The following is a 14,514-nucleotide window of genomic DNA, read 5'->3' on the forward strand; positions in this document are numbered from 1 at the left end:
ACAATATCGTGCGCAAAACTTTAAACCTCGCTCAACATTGAGTGGTCACTGAAGTGAACAAAACTGCCGATATAAAATGTTACACCATCTTATCTTTTACGTTTAATGCGGGTTATAGCATTGGCCATGGACCGCATGTCATGATTGTATCCACATCTCCCATGAGCGACAAAATCACTCAAGACACTTCGAGGCGCGGAGAAAAGCGCGCTTGGAATTGTCCAGAACGAGGGGCACGTGGATTCGAGAACGCACGCAAGTCAGAGACATCATCCTGATTGTAGAAACACTGACTCGAAGGACAGGCTGCCCGAAACGTCACCTGTTCCCCCGCACCTCCGATTAGCACGGATGGCTTCGTACGGTGCGAAAGAAGTTCAACATACGTATTATCATATACTTTTATTAATTTTTTTGAAGGCAGCAGTGCTGTTGACGAATGCGTTGAGTGTTTGAGGAGTCTAAGCCAACTTGGTGGGCAGGAGACGTCGTGAGAACAGATGACGTCAGGTGGTCGAGACTAGCGACGGACTGGGAGTTGCAAGGAGGGAGCACACCTGGGCAAACGTCGGTAGCGCGATGATGATGATGATGATGACATCAACTCGCTATGCAGGTGCCACGTGTAGGTAGTGAGCACTCCAAATATGAGAAACCGTCACTTAACAAATACTCCAAATCTTCTTGATTCTTTCGGTAAAATCACGTAAAAGGAAATACTAAAATAATAAAAATGAAACATAATAAAATACAATTCTCACGACGTATCGGCCACAACGCAAGCAGCCGTCCTCAGGTGAAGAACAGGTCTGTCGGAAAGACAGCGTCTGAATGAACACCACCAAGCTTGCCAGCGTATATTTAAGCTGGGTTAGCAAATTTCTTTGTCAAGGCGCCCTTCCTCCTCGAACCAAGAAGATGAATCCCGGCAGTCACGACAGCTTTAAATCAAAATACTCCAAAGACAAAGCGTTTATAGTAGGTTGTTGTAGCAAGCACCGTTAGCGTGCACCCATCACCCCACCACCACTCAACCTTAACTCCTCCATCGCAATAATCATCATCATCATCCCTCCATCTCTCTCCGCTGATCTCGCGTGGCCTGGGTTCGCGCCGTGGTGGGCGGGGCCCCACGCGTCGTGTTCCGCGCTATCCCACCATGTCGTGCGCGCACGGCTGGCTCGGGTCGTCCTTCTTCACCACCGAGTAGCGGCACGTGTCAACGTCCAACACGGCCTCGCAGTCGGCCCCAAAGTTCACCGCTCTGCCCCCGCTGCCGGCCGATGGGAGGAGATGTGGGCGCGGTGCGCGGATAACATTAGCATCGTCGTCATCATCATCGTCGTCATCATCATCATCATCGTCGTCATCCCGTGAGCACATTACCCCTTCTTCTTGGTTCTTTCGGTAAAGTCACGTAGAAAGGAAATAATAAAATAAGATATTATTATAGTATTTTATTATGTTTTATTTTTATTATTTTATTATTTCCCTTCTACGTGACTTTACCGAAAGAACCAAGAAGATGAACCCCTGCAGTCACGAAAGATTTAAACCGCATTACCCCTATCATACAATCTCTGCATTGGCTTCCAATTAATTGTCGGGTTACAATTGAAAATATTGCTGCTAACAAATAAGGGCCTTGAACGTTTTTTTTACACCGTTTTACATTCAACAACGTGCGGCCGGGTGCGGGCGATTGATCGGTCGGGGGCGGATATGCGACGCTGTTCGGAGCGACGTTGTTGGCGGCGTTACGTACATGCTGCAGCAGGAGACGGCCGTCTCCCCGCAGGTGCACTGCATGCAGCCACGCTCTCTCCACTGCTCGCCGGCGAGTCGCGACTCGCCGTTTTCGTCCTTGCACGACCCCTCCTCCAGCACCGGGACTGCCGCGGGCACGGTGACAACAAACAAAAAGAGGAAGACGAACGGGCAACGGTCACCGGTAACATCGACATCGTCACCGTCGTCAACAGTAGAAGCAGCAGCGGCGGCAGCAGCCATGCTCTCTTCACTGCTGGATGAAGGCCCTCCCCACGCCGTCACTACCGTGTTTTGTGTGTATGCGTGTTTGGTTCGTTGTCCTTCGCCCGCACCTCCGATTAGCACGCTTGGCTACGAACGGTGCGAAAGAAGTTCAACATACATACACATCTCGGCACGATGCCACCGACGCGCGAGCTTATTTTATTGCTCCATCTTCGCGGTGGACGTATTTTCGGGCTGGGCGGCTGGGTGGCATCACTTTCTGCGGCAGCCATCGCCATTGTGCATACGAAGGACCCCGCCTGCCATCGTCTCTAATCCTCTCTTTGGCAATGCCGAGGAGCGGACACACCTCCGACAATCTCAGCGTGTCGGCCCCACGGCACTTCGATGCCTCCTCCCCCAATGTAGCGAAGCTTTGTAACTCGTGCGGGGCAGCCCGGTGAAGGGGGAGACGCAGCATCGACAGCTCGTGCCGACGCGCAACATCTACAGGGTAAGACAACGCGGTGGGGTGGGGGGGTGTCCGTGTGTTTTTTGTAATGTTGCTTCTGTCATTCAAGGGAGAGTGGCACTCACCTCCGTCCCGCATGACGATGTCCGCTGAGAGCTGCTGCTGGGTGCAGTAGCCGTGGGTGAGCGCTACCAGGGGCAGCAGGAGCAGCAGCAGATGCGCCATGACCTTCTGTGACACACACAGACAAAGTTCCCCCGTGTAGCCCGCATAGAACGTTGGGGCAAGTTACGTGAACGAGCACCATATTTTAACACTAAAGCAGTCACTGACTCGCAACAACTTGCAATCATAAGTGACAGAGTTAATTTCGGGTAAAATTAATGAAAATGGGGTATGGCGATAGCATAAAAATGAGATGTGATAGAGCAAATCTGAGGTCAGATTTGGAATCAGCACCCTGAAATTAGTCTTAAAACAGCTGCAAAAGTCCAGGCCAGAAAAAAATGTTTTTTTTGTTGACCAGTGTAATACCACGTTCCATGCTGTCCAAAATTGGTTGTTTTCAACTCCTGGTGAAATAAAAGTGCGTTTACTTACGTTGCATTTCAGACCACCCCTAAGTCAAGAGTCAAATGCACGGATGGCGCAGTTTGTTGTTGAACAACTGAACTGTATGAGCTCAATTGTTCTACGTTATCTCTTTTTTGCTTTCGTTCTTTTCGTGACTCTGCAGATGCCACTCTCTCCCACCACCTCCAATTAGTGCGGTTGGCTACGTACGGCGTGAAAGAAGTTCAACGTACGTACATACTCTTGCAAAATTTGACTCAACATGCTTCTCTCGAAGTCTCACCTGGGTTAAACAAAATCAACGCGACGAACACCATCTGTCGACTTCCCCCCCCCATCACAACAGATGTAAGCCACGCAACCTTCCACCGATCGCAATGTGCGTGAGCAGCCCAGCAGACGACCTCACCATGGAGGCGACGTTGCGGACCCGGTCGGGGCGAGAGTCGATGTCCGTGTCGTCCAGCCTCTCACTTTATACCGAACGGCCTGCGGGCTTCCTGCACACGTGTGTACACACCCGCACACCTGCACACGCACCCGCGCACCTGCACACGCTACCGTCATACAAATCAAACTCGCGTGTCATATTATAAATTCAGCGTGCAGGTGAGCGCTATTAGCATACGCGGATGATTACGTATTCGGCTGACACGCTGGGACATTCATATGCGGCTGTTATTTCAAAATACATGATAGATTTAGTGGTGGGGGGCGAGCGGTGGCGCAGCGGTTAGCGCACTGCGCTACACGCACTTTGGCGTGAGTTTGATTTCTGGCCACGGCTAGCACCAGTGGTGATTGTACAAGGGCATTGCAGCAACAGCAGCCATACTCTATCCACTGCTGGATGAAGGATGCAACCCGAACCGTCGTCGTCTCATACAGTCTTGTGCTGTAACAATCCATCCCGCGCCTGTGTACGAGCTGTTCTTTTGTAATCGCTTCATCTCCCACGGCTGTCGTTCCCTGCCCAGGCTCGGAAGGAAGAATCGATCGTCACCGCGCATCTCGCGACTCACTGCGTTCGCTCGTATCGCGAGCGAGAAGAGATGGCATTCATCCACAACTCAACACACTTCTCAATGTCTTCGCCCGTATCTATTTACACGCGTTCATTTCAGTCACCAAAATGGCTTTTGGCATGTAACTTTTTCTTATAACTATTTCGCACGGGGTTATCGTGAGGTTTGTCTCTCGCTCTCTTAATTTCACGACTTGTATTCATGCTGAGCGTATGCATGATTGCTGCTGCTGCTGTGCACAGCCGTCAATACAAATATGATTATTATTTTGCAGGTATATGTCAGCCCCCGTGTCACGCAGGTGGTGGATTGAGGTGCGTGGCCTGCACTGCGCGGCTGGCGGATTAACTGCGCGGGGGGGGGGGGGGCTGTGTGTACCACGCTGGGCTGGGGGTGCGTGGGGGGGGGGCGAGTAAAGCCCCCGAGATGATCGCTAATAATGCCAAGCTGAGATCGCTCTTCGTAGAGCTCCGGCCGTTTGTGTGGCCACCGTCCATAGCCCCCAGGTGCTACAGGCTCCTGCGGGGCGACGTTTTGCGGGACAGCAGAGCGCGGTGACGGATGAAATCCATCGTGGCACTCTCCTGCCGGACTCTTCACGCTCCCCACGTCAAAAGCTGCCCGCGTTCACCAGACGGCGCTGAGCAGCTCTTGGTGAAGTATGGTCAAGCAGACAACCAGCCCCCCCTCATATCCGACACCACGTGGTGAGGCCTTCGTCCAGCAGTAGATTGATACATGGGCTATACATTATTATTGTTGTTGTCGTAATTATGATGGACTATATGCTGCATATATATAAATACGAGTACATATACAGCATGTATTGTAGTGGAGCGTGGTCACAGTGGTTCTCGCTGTGTGCCATCAAGCCGCCCACCTGAGTTCGATTCCCGTCCATGGCTAACGCCAGTGTCGAGAGATATCGGTCCTGGGTTCCCCCTTACCAACCTGCATTGACCAACGTGGTGAAGTATGGTCATGCAACACTCAAAACTGACATGGTCTGGAGAGGTCGTCCACCATTGGATTGACAATGTGCTACAAAACATAATTAATATGAATGTAGAGAACAATTATAACAATGACACAATGCGTTATGAGCGCACTGCGTTGTGAACCTGGCGACCTGAATTCGATTGCGGGCCACGGCTAACATCAGCGGTGAGTAATATCTGAACAGGATTTTTGCACACAGCGTTGGTGTACGGTGCTTTTTTCTGGATTTTTTGCTGTATTTTCTTGGATTTTCTGTTTGCACCTAGTCACATAGTCACTTTAAGATGTTTTCTTGTTCATGTTTTAGTTTTTTGTTTGTTGCGGTTGCACCTGATTCAAGAGCCGAATGGCTCACAGGGCTATACCTAATAAATTAACTTGAACTTGAGGTCCTGGCTCTCACGCCCCCTCCGCCCTCAACCCGCAATTACCAGCGTGGTGAAGTATGGTCAAACAAAACAAAATTTTTAAAACCAAGGTACGGCGTGGGCATGCTTCCATCAACAAGTTTAATTACGATGCCCTATTAATAATCACTGCTCGCAGGGGCTCTACATTATTATCATTGCTGAGTGTAATTTTATAACAGCGGTGTCAGATTCATACGGGTTCGGACAAACTGTGTTGTCGCGCCTCAGGGTGCTTGGGAGATGAGCAACTCGGCACATTGGATGCGGTGACATTGATGGGCGTGACCACGCGGCGGCATTTACAATATTGGTCTTAATTAGTGTGTGGAGACTCACCACCGAGTCGCGCCTCCACGTCCCTCGACTCCACGGTAGCGAGTTTGTGAGCATCGATGGCGATATTGGCACACACACAAAATTTTAGATTGATTTAAAGATTGACAGGGTCTCTGCTCCCGCCACGCCCCGCGTGAAGCCGGGAAAGCCCCGCTGAGCACCCCGCGTGGGCCACAGGATGGCCCTGCCTGGGATAATTTTCATCAAACGCCTTCTTTGTCCTCCGTTACGTATCTTGTGCACCAATATCACGAATGCCACCACCACCGCCACCACCGCTACTACCACCGCCGGCACCACCACAGCCACCGCCGCCAACACGTCCGCGACTACCACCAATCGACAACAGCCGTCATGAGCCACTGAATGGCGGTGACTTCACCACGGCGCTTGTGTGCACTTTAATGCCACGTGAAGTGTCGAATGCTCGCTTGGAGGAGGTCATGGTACAGACCCAGGTGCCATAACTGAGATGACTGGCAGATGCATCATCTGTGCCCCCTGCTGTGCCAACTCGCTGTGTTATATCCGCCCGGCGCTCCGCTCGTTGTTGTGAGCCTCGCTGCTCTGCTACAATCACCACCACTAAACCCACAAGAACCACCACCGCCACCACCACGCACCCCGCAAGCTCTCTAAGCCGCGGGAAGAAGATTAGGCAGCAGAGCGGCTAAATCCACTCCCGTTAATTAGGCTTCGCCTCCCATAATCTGCGTCCCTGGACACTGCCCCGTGACAAACGAACGAGTCGCCGCTCCTGCGCTGAGGGCGAAACCCTCACACCCCAAAACGCGTGCCTCGATCCGTCGCGAGTCAACGCCGCCGGCGTCGGTCGTGGGAGTAAATGCGTTGACGCGCGCGAAGGATGCGACTGGCGAGCCCGCGAGCTCTCTGGGATCGTCAGCATGCCTCCGTCTGACGACTGCCTCCCGCTATTTTTCGCCATCTGCGCGCTGCTGTTCGCGCCCGCGAGTGAGTCTCACCATTGCCGCTCATCTTTCCGCTTCTTCTTCTTCTCCTTACTCCCTCCTCTCTCCTCTCTCCTCCTGCTTTGCAACATCTTCATCCTCGCTTGCTGTGTGTGCTGTTGTTCGGCATGCGTCTCCTCTCGTTAACTGTTTGACAGCCGAAGCCACGGGCTGCTTTTAAGTCATTGACCATTTGGTGGAGCATGCACTGACTTCTTGTGCGTTTACGAGACGTGTTAAAACGTGGTGAAGTATGGTCAAACAACCCCTGTGACCCTCATCCGCTGGTAGATGAACAATAGTGAGGGGGGGGGGGCGCGGCGGTTATTTATTTATTTCATTTAAAAATGTACATTTAATTAGGGCGATGATTATAATATAATTATTCGAAATAGAAAATCGACAGTGGTTCTTTGGACAAACTTTCACTCGCCACAGGAATGTGGACATTCCACCACTGGTTCAGGGCTGCTTGAGTGGGAACAAATTCGACTTTAAACTTGCGTGTTCTATCTAGATTTGTGTGTTCTATGTTGAGCTTCTTTCACACCGTACGAAGCCAACCGTGCTAATTGTAGCGCAGCAACCAGTTGTTCTCCAAAGCATGGCCGCGGGAGACGGCTACGGCTTTGGGAGGCGTTCATCCAGTAGTGGATCGGTCTTGGCTGATGATGAGTAGCCACCAGTGGGGTTCGTTCACTTTCCATCGACTTGAGTCTCACGAACTTAAACCTTTGAGTTACTGAAAACCTGACTTCGTATTTGGATGCCTTCATGAAGTATTCATTAAATCTGAATTCAAACGATTGTAGCCAGATATTTTTTGTTTTATTAAAAGCTCAACAACGTTGTCCCTAAATTTGAGGAGATACGAATTAGATTTTTTTGCATTGATTCTTGTTGTACGCATAGACTCGGCCTATCGATAAGCCACCGTTATGACCCTTCTAGAACACCTGAAATTACACGAGGCCACGAGCGTCTATAATTTTTATATAAAAAAGAAAATATTCATAATTTTTATTTCCACAGTTGTATCCTGATTTTGCTATCGGTCTCATTGCAACGAGATGAATAATCGCAATGCAGTGCAGCTCTTCCTGTTCGAAAATTGTCCGTGGAATCGGATATCACAGAACTACTTCTGAAATCCCTTTAAGTGATCTCTGACTAGAGGCCAGCAGCTTCCTACCACGGAGAGAAAATGTGCATAATCAAATTCAATGGCACGGTTGTGTTTGTGCAATCATGGGTGACCGTGCTGATACCATCAGCTCAACACACTTGAGAACCCGGTTTAATCATAAGGCAGCCTCTGGATTAGAACCGCAGATCTCAGCAGTGCCAGATCAGAGCTCTGACTTCTGACCTCTGAGCCACGTGGCCACCTCGACATCACATCATTATATTGTTGTATAAATGCTTACATTCATCCGGAAACAGCCTGCATGGAACACTGTTCCAGGAATAATTTTGGCATAACGCTTCAATCATCTCAATCTAATGTTGATCCCTTGATACGTATTTGCACCTGCTACGATGATCGACAAATAGGGTACAATAATAGAGAATTATTATAACGAGGCGCACTTTGTATTCTAGCAGTGGCAGTGACCCGGAAGATATCGAGTAAGATGTGAGGCCCTGAGTGTCCCCCATTGGCATGGTTATGGTGGATGCCATTGTTGTGAGTTATTAATCTAATTAACTCAACGACTATTTTGTCCTCTACGCAGCGCAAGCGAACTTCGCTCCATTCTTCCACGAGGGAGGGAACATGGCTTTCACGAGCCTCTCGGAAGACACCGCCGTCGGTAAGGAGCTTCCCAGGGAGACCCGGGGGCCAAATGTCCCGCGGTTTAAGGAAAAAAAAATCACTCAAGTGAAATATCCATCCCGTACGAGATGATGGCTTGCTAACAAACAACCGCAGGAGAAATGCGACCTCACGTAGTTCTTGAGGCAATGCCACGGACATCATTACGTCAGTTGATTAAGGGAGAGAGCGATCGGTGTGGGAGCAGAGTACCGGACAACTACCGATATCGGCTTCACCGATTTCACACTTGACTATAAGAATTTGATCAAAATTGAGAAAAGGGGGCTGAGCCATTTGCAGGGATGCTTTGCCCCCTCTCTCCAAATTATTTCTCCTGACATGAAAACATATTGCTACAATATTGAACAGGATTTGAAAACATATCTTTAGGGTGCTCATTTTGTTCAGCATTTGACACGTGTTTAAACTTTAACTGTGGCCCCAACAACGCGGTGCGCTAACCACTGCACTGCCGCTCGCATAGAACGATCCCCCTTTCGTCTGAACAGACTTTTGGGGCAAGCGCTGTTAGCGAGTGCCACATATGAATGCCGGCAGGGCACACGAGGCAGTGGGTGGCCAGCATCACGCCCGACCGCCTTTGTCTCCCCAGTCGCGATGTTTACACACCGCACCAGGTACTCATTTGAGGCTGAGTCGACCTAGGGGAGGCCCAGGACCGGTTTAGATAATCGTCACTGCTTGCTAGCCGTGAGCAGGAATCGAACCCGGGTCTTTGGGTTCATAGCGCACCACGCTAACCGCTACACTACCGCACACACACGCACACACATGCACGTGCATCCAGGTACCCAGGTGTTCACGCTCAATGGCAGCGACCCAGAGGGCGCGCGGGTGACGTACGGCATGGAGGCGCCCCCGGGGCAGAAGGAGGTCTTCGCGGTGGAGCCGCGATCGGGCAACGTCACCTTGGTGGCACCGCTGGACCGTGAGGTGGGTGTGTGTCTGTGTGTGTGTCTGTGTGTGTGTCTGTGTGTGAGCGGTGGTGCAGCGGTTAGCGCGCTGCGCCACGAACCCGACGACCCGAGTTCACTTTCTCGCTCAGCACAACCAACATCAGCGATGAATATCTCAGCCGGTTCTGGGCCTCCCCTAGGTCGACTCAGCCTTAAACGAGCACCTGCTGCGATGTGTAAACATCTCCACTCGTGAGACAAAGGCAGCCGGGCCACCCCACCCCCTCGTGTGCCACAGTACCGGCCTTCATAGGTGCTCGCGAACAGCACTTGCCCCTACAGTGTGTCACAGGCTCTACCGGGAGGGATCTTTGTATGCGCGCGTTGTGCTCCCCCCTGTCCCCCTGCGCCCAGAGAGTGGACGAGCTGGACGTGATGGTGAGCATCTCCGACGGACTGAACACGGTAAGCGAGCGAGCAAGCGACGTCCTCCTCCACGTGGGTTCGTTTCCTTCCGTAGGCGCTCACCCGCGCCGCCTGTTACACCACAGTGGTTGATGCCTGTAGGGGGAAAAAAAGTTCTACTGGCCGATGAGCGAACCGTATTTTAAGCGTCCGTACACGGGCGAGAGTGGTGCTGTTGACCGCGTGATATCTCCACCCATGTTGTGTTCGCATTGGGGTTTCTGCGGCTGCTTCGGGCTACTGACAAACATCCCAACGTAGGAGCCTACTCAACAACGAAAGCTGTTTTGAGACTCATTGAGGCACTTCTGGATAAACTGCACGACGACGATAACTACTATGACGTGTTCTGACAGGTCGTGGAGAAGGCTCGCGTGTTTGTGACGGACGTTAATGATGAGCCACCTGTGTTTGATGGGATGCCCTACACAGTCACCGTGCCTGAGGTGAGGTCCCCACCTGCTCGCCGAGATACGCTCCTACCCAGCTGTCTGCCTATCTGCCCATCCACCTACCCACCTGCCTATCTCACCACCTACCCTTTGCCTACCTATCCACCCACTTGCCTATCTCACCACCCACCCACCTGCCTACCTATCCACCTACCCACCCACCTACCCATCTCACCACCTACCCACCCACCTGCCTCTATGCCAACCTATCAACCCACCAAAGAAATTTACTACCGACCCACATATATTCATACCTACCCAAGTACCGACTTTACCTGTATTCCTGCCAACCAACCTACCTTCCCACTTACACACCTGCCAACATCTTCCTCGACTCACCCACCTACTTACACTACCTGTCCATTCACAAACCACCTACTTACACACCCATGTACCTGCCTACAATAAGCCACGGCTCTATTATAGAAACAACATTCGGCACATGACATGCCCTGGGTTAACAGGAGACAGCCAGTGCACAAAAGTCCAGAACGCTGCACCGGGAATGACTGCGTCATCACACATCTGCCTCGCCTTGCTCTGTCCTAATAGGATTAGAGCAATATAGGGTACAATAATATCGGATTACCGGGATGCATTCCAGCTGCCGCTCCAAGGCCAGCCGAGCAGCGCTCCCGAAGACACGGAGCGAGCCGCCGGGCTCCGCAAACGCTGCGCGCACTTAACGGCAGGGGAAGAAGTGGGGTGGAGCTGAGCTAGAGAATCGTGAGAAATCGACGGTGGGCTCGTTGACTCGCGGGTTCCCTCTTCCGCCAGGACTGTCCGAGCGGGGCGAGTCTGCTACGAGTCACGGCCACCGACAGAGACGCCGGCTCTGGGGGCAGCATCCTGTACCACCTGCAGGTGTGAGGCCACCAGCCCGTGCCTGGCACCCCCACCGCCGCCACCAGCCACATCGCCACTCACAGCCTCCCCCCACTCCCTGCCGCCAATACTCCCCACCGCAACACCAGCAGTGCCAGCCGCATCCCAGCCGCAGCATTTACATTGGGCACAGAGTTTACATTGAACGAGAGCGCCGTTGTTGTTATTCGCGTAAAACCAGATCAGATCTCGGGCGTCACGATGGCGAGATGTTAACTAGCCCGTCTGGTATACAAGAGGTCGTATGTTCGACCAAGACCCAGACGCCTGGATGTTGGAGGTTGCGGTGTCTCTCTCTCTCCCCGTGGTGGCGTGGATTTTTCTCCGTGTCCTCAGATTTTTCCCTTCACATTTAGAATCGACGTCACGCGTTTGGAGTGTTTTACTGCTGTACAATTCCACGTGACATAATTTGTGGCCAGGTCGAGCGGAATGTGGCCCCTGCCTATTCCATCTTTACCGGATAGAGTGTTTCCCCCTTTCTCTGGCTAGGCTCCGGTGTCCTCCCACTTGTAAAGAAAGAAACACTCATTCATTGGACGACAACACCTTCGTTTTTGATTTGAAGCTTTCGTCACTGCAGGAATCCATACTCTTTGGTTCTTTCGGTAAAGTCACGTGGGTAGAAAATAATAGATCACGACGTTTCGATCGCAACACAAGCAAACCGTCGTCAGGTGAGACCAACACAGCATTTCCCCTGCTGTGTTGCGATCGAAAAGTCGTGATCTATTATTTTCTACCCACGTGACTTTCCCGAAAGAACCACAGAGTATGAACACCTTCGTGATATATTGAGGACCGCATGGGGCTTTGGTGGCGAATTTGGCAGCGGCTCATCTACGTGCGACTTTTGCTGTGGGGGCTCCTCCTCCCGGCGCCTCCGAGTGCGGGCTCGACACGACGTGTACACACACTACAACTACAACAACTACAACTCTAATTATTATTATTAAACGACGCTGCGTCTCTCGCTGCCGTGGCAGGGCGCGCGGGGGCTGTTCGCGGTGGACCGGCACAGCGGCGTCGTGCGCCTGAAGCCGAACGCGTCGCTCGACTACGAGAGGGAGCGCGCCCACACCGTCACCGTCGTGGCGCAGGTGAGGAAGGGGAAGCAGCGGTGGTGTGGGTGGGGTGGGGTGGGGTGGGTGGGGTGGGTGGGGTAGGTGGGGTGGGTGGGGTGGGTTGTGTGGGTGGTGTGGGGTGGGTGGTGTGGGTAGGGTGGGGTGGGTGGTGTAGGTGGTGTTGGTGGTGTGGGTGGGTGTCAGGGCGGGGCGGCTTGGGTGGGCGCCACTGGACTCGTCAATTATTCCGGCGACAATCGTTCGACTCGCGAGCTTCTTCACCTCCAAATCCGCCCGCAGTGGTCGGCGTTACGCGGGGCCCCAGTGTGGCCGTGATCGTCCTGGTTGACAGTAAGTTAGCAGAGACACACCAGTAAGTTAGCAGTGTACCTCTGGTGGTCACCCCTTGCGTTGTCTTCGTTACTTCTCTCTCTCCCCCGTGCGCGTGTCTCTTGCCACCGCTGCAGCCGCACGCGCAAAAAAAAGACAAAGGCAAAGATCCCCGTATAGCCTGTAACAGACTGTAGGGGCAAGAGCTGTTAGCGAGTAGCACCTATGAAGGCCGGCATGGCACACGAGGTGGTGTGTGGCCAACACCACGCCTGGCCGCCTTTGTCTCCCCAGTGGCGATGTTTACACATCACACCAGGTACTTATTTGAGACTGAATCGACCTAGGGGAGGCCCAGGACCGGGTCAGATAATCGTCACTGGTGTTGGCCGTGAGCTGGAATAGAACTCGGGTCGCCAGGTTCGTAGCATAGCGCGCTAACCACTACACTACCGCTCTTCCCAACGCACTGTGCCTCGCTCTCTCGCTCGGAGCCGCACGCACACACGAGGAGCTCCCAACAGCCGAGGATGCCATGAGCACAGTTGGCGACGTACGGTGCGAAAGAAGTTCGACATACACACGTGACATCAAGACACAGGAATGACCTGCACTGAAGTGTGCTTTCAACAGCTCTGACCTGCCTTTACATTCGTGAACATCCGACAACTCTGCTCCCGTGGTGGTGGGCAGCAGAGTCCAGAGCAAGCTGTACCGTACACATCTTTTGCATCCCGCCTTCACCGACTGGCGTTGAACAGCGTGGGTGAAGTATGGTCAATGAAACCCCTATCGACCCCGCACCTCGTGGCAGGAGGCCCCCCCCCCGCCCGACCAGCGGTATATCCCACACAGGGGCTGTGTGTGATTACTCCGCACCAACCGAGTCTGGAACGTCGCGGTGCTCGGGACGGCTGGGAGAAATTGAGCCGTGCGCAGAACGTGAAACGCCGTTCCCGTCTCCTACTCTCTCCTCCCCTGCGATCACGACACCGACGCCAAAGCAAATCTCTCCCTCGCCCGTCCACCCGCCTCCGTCCCCCCCCCTCCCGATCGCTTGCGCGGCGCAGGACGGCGGCGGGTGGCTGCGCGAGGCGTTCGTGGTGTTCTCGGCGTCGGCGCTCGTCACGGTGGGCGTGAGCGACGTGCAGGACACGCCGCCCGCCTTCGTCGGCGTGCCCTACCACGCGGTGGTGTACGAGGACACCCCCTCCGTGAGTAGCCGCGGTGTCGCCGACAACGCCGCCACCACCACTGCCGCCGCCACAACCACTACCGCCACCACCAAAACCACCACAAACGCCTCCACCGCCACCAACACAACCGTCCCATCACCACCACCACCGCCATGACCACCGCCACCACCACAACTGCCACCAGCGCCACCACCATCGCTACTGTCAAAAATGTCGCCGGTCCTCACCAACAGCACCCTCACAACCAGCACCACAACCATCACTACCACAACCATCACCACCACAACCACCACAACCACTAACAAAAGACAAAGACAAAAATCCCACCCCTTATAGCCTTCACAGACTGTTGGGGCAAGTGCTGTTAGCCAGCACCTATTTTCTACTATTTTGTAAGGCCCACTGAGCCATTAGCTTCTTTTTCAGAAACGACCTCGTCACAAATGATAGCTCAACGAAGTATCACGAGGAAATGTTCAGCAGCCAAATACTCTAAACGCCTGATGTTGATACCAAATGCGGAGAGAAAAACCGGAGGAGAAACCCGGAGAAAAATTCCACGCAAACTCCAAGTATACAGGCACCTTTCGATTTAAAGCTTTCGTGACTGCAGGGATTCATCTTCTTGG

General features: G+C 52.9%; 2 protein-coding genes and 1 long non-coding RNA gene across 7 annotated transcripts in view; 2 read left to right on the forward strand and 1 right to left on the reverse strand.

The window, feature by feature from the left end:
• On the reverse strand, positions 1-6,793 carry LOC144934111 (beta-microseminoprotein-like). The gene is made up of 5 exons (XM_078859519.1): positions 6,773-6,793; positions 3,429-3,567; positions 2,572-2,677; positions 1,766-1,892; positions 1-1,273 (listed from the first exon to the last, which is right to left on the reverse strand). Exons 2-5 carry the CDS (start codon positions 3,429-3,431, stop codon positions 1,150-1,152), a joined length of 360 nt encoding a protein of 119 aa, XP_078715645.1. The 5' UTR covers positions 3,432-3,567; positions 6,773-6,793; the 3' UTR covers positions 1-1,149.
• On the forward strand, positions 3,182-4,850 carry LOC144934112 (uncharacterized). 2 transcript variants are annotated; one of them, XR_013637133.1, is made up of 3 exons: positions 3,182-3,248; positions 3,366-3,527; positions 4,544-4,850. It is a non-coding gene; the product is annotated as an uncharacterized LOC144934112 (long non-coding RNA). The 2 variants fall into 2 exon arrangements; XR_013637134.1 differs by lacking the exon at positions 4,544-4,850 and adding an exon at positions 3,997-4,362.
• Positions 5,577-14,514, forward strand: part of LOC144934110 (cadherin-related family member 1-like) — a 26,395-nt gene continuing 17,457 nt past the window's right edge. For 2 of the 4 annotated variants that reach the window (XM_078859514.1, XM_078859517.1), the window contains exons 1-8: positions 5,582-6,761; positions 8,494-8,571; positions 9,385-9,530; positions 9,908-9,958; positions 10,315-10,404; positions 11,188-11,274; positions 12,282-12,395; positions 13,760-13,903. In XM_078859514.1, the coding sequence (XP_078715640.1) occupies positions 6,695-6,761; positions 8,494-8,571; positions 9,385-9,530; positions 9,908-9,958; positions 10,315-10,404; positions 11,188-11,274; positions 12,282-12,395; positions 13,760-13,903 (777 nt within the window). In that variant the 5' untranslated portion in view covers positions 5,582-6,694. Of the gene's footprint in view, positions 6,762-8,493; positions 8,572-9,384; positions 9,531-9,907; positions 9,959-10,314; positions 10,405-11,187; positions 11,275-12,281; positions 12,396-13,759; positions 13,904-14,514 lie in introns of all 4 variants that reach the window. The other 2 variants (XM_078859518.1, XM_078859515.1) reach the window with 2 other exon arrangements.

Source organism: Lampetra fluviatilis, chromosome 9 (assembly GCF_964198595.1).
Source record: "Lampetra fluviatilis chromosome 9, kcLamFluv1.1, whole genome shotgun sequence".
NCBI lineage: Eukaryota > Metazoa > Chordata > Hyperoartia > Petromyzontiformes > Petromyzontidae > Lampetra > Lampetra fluviatilis.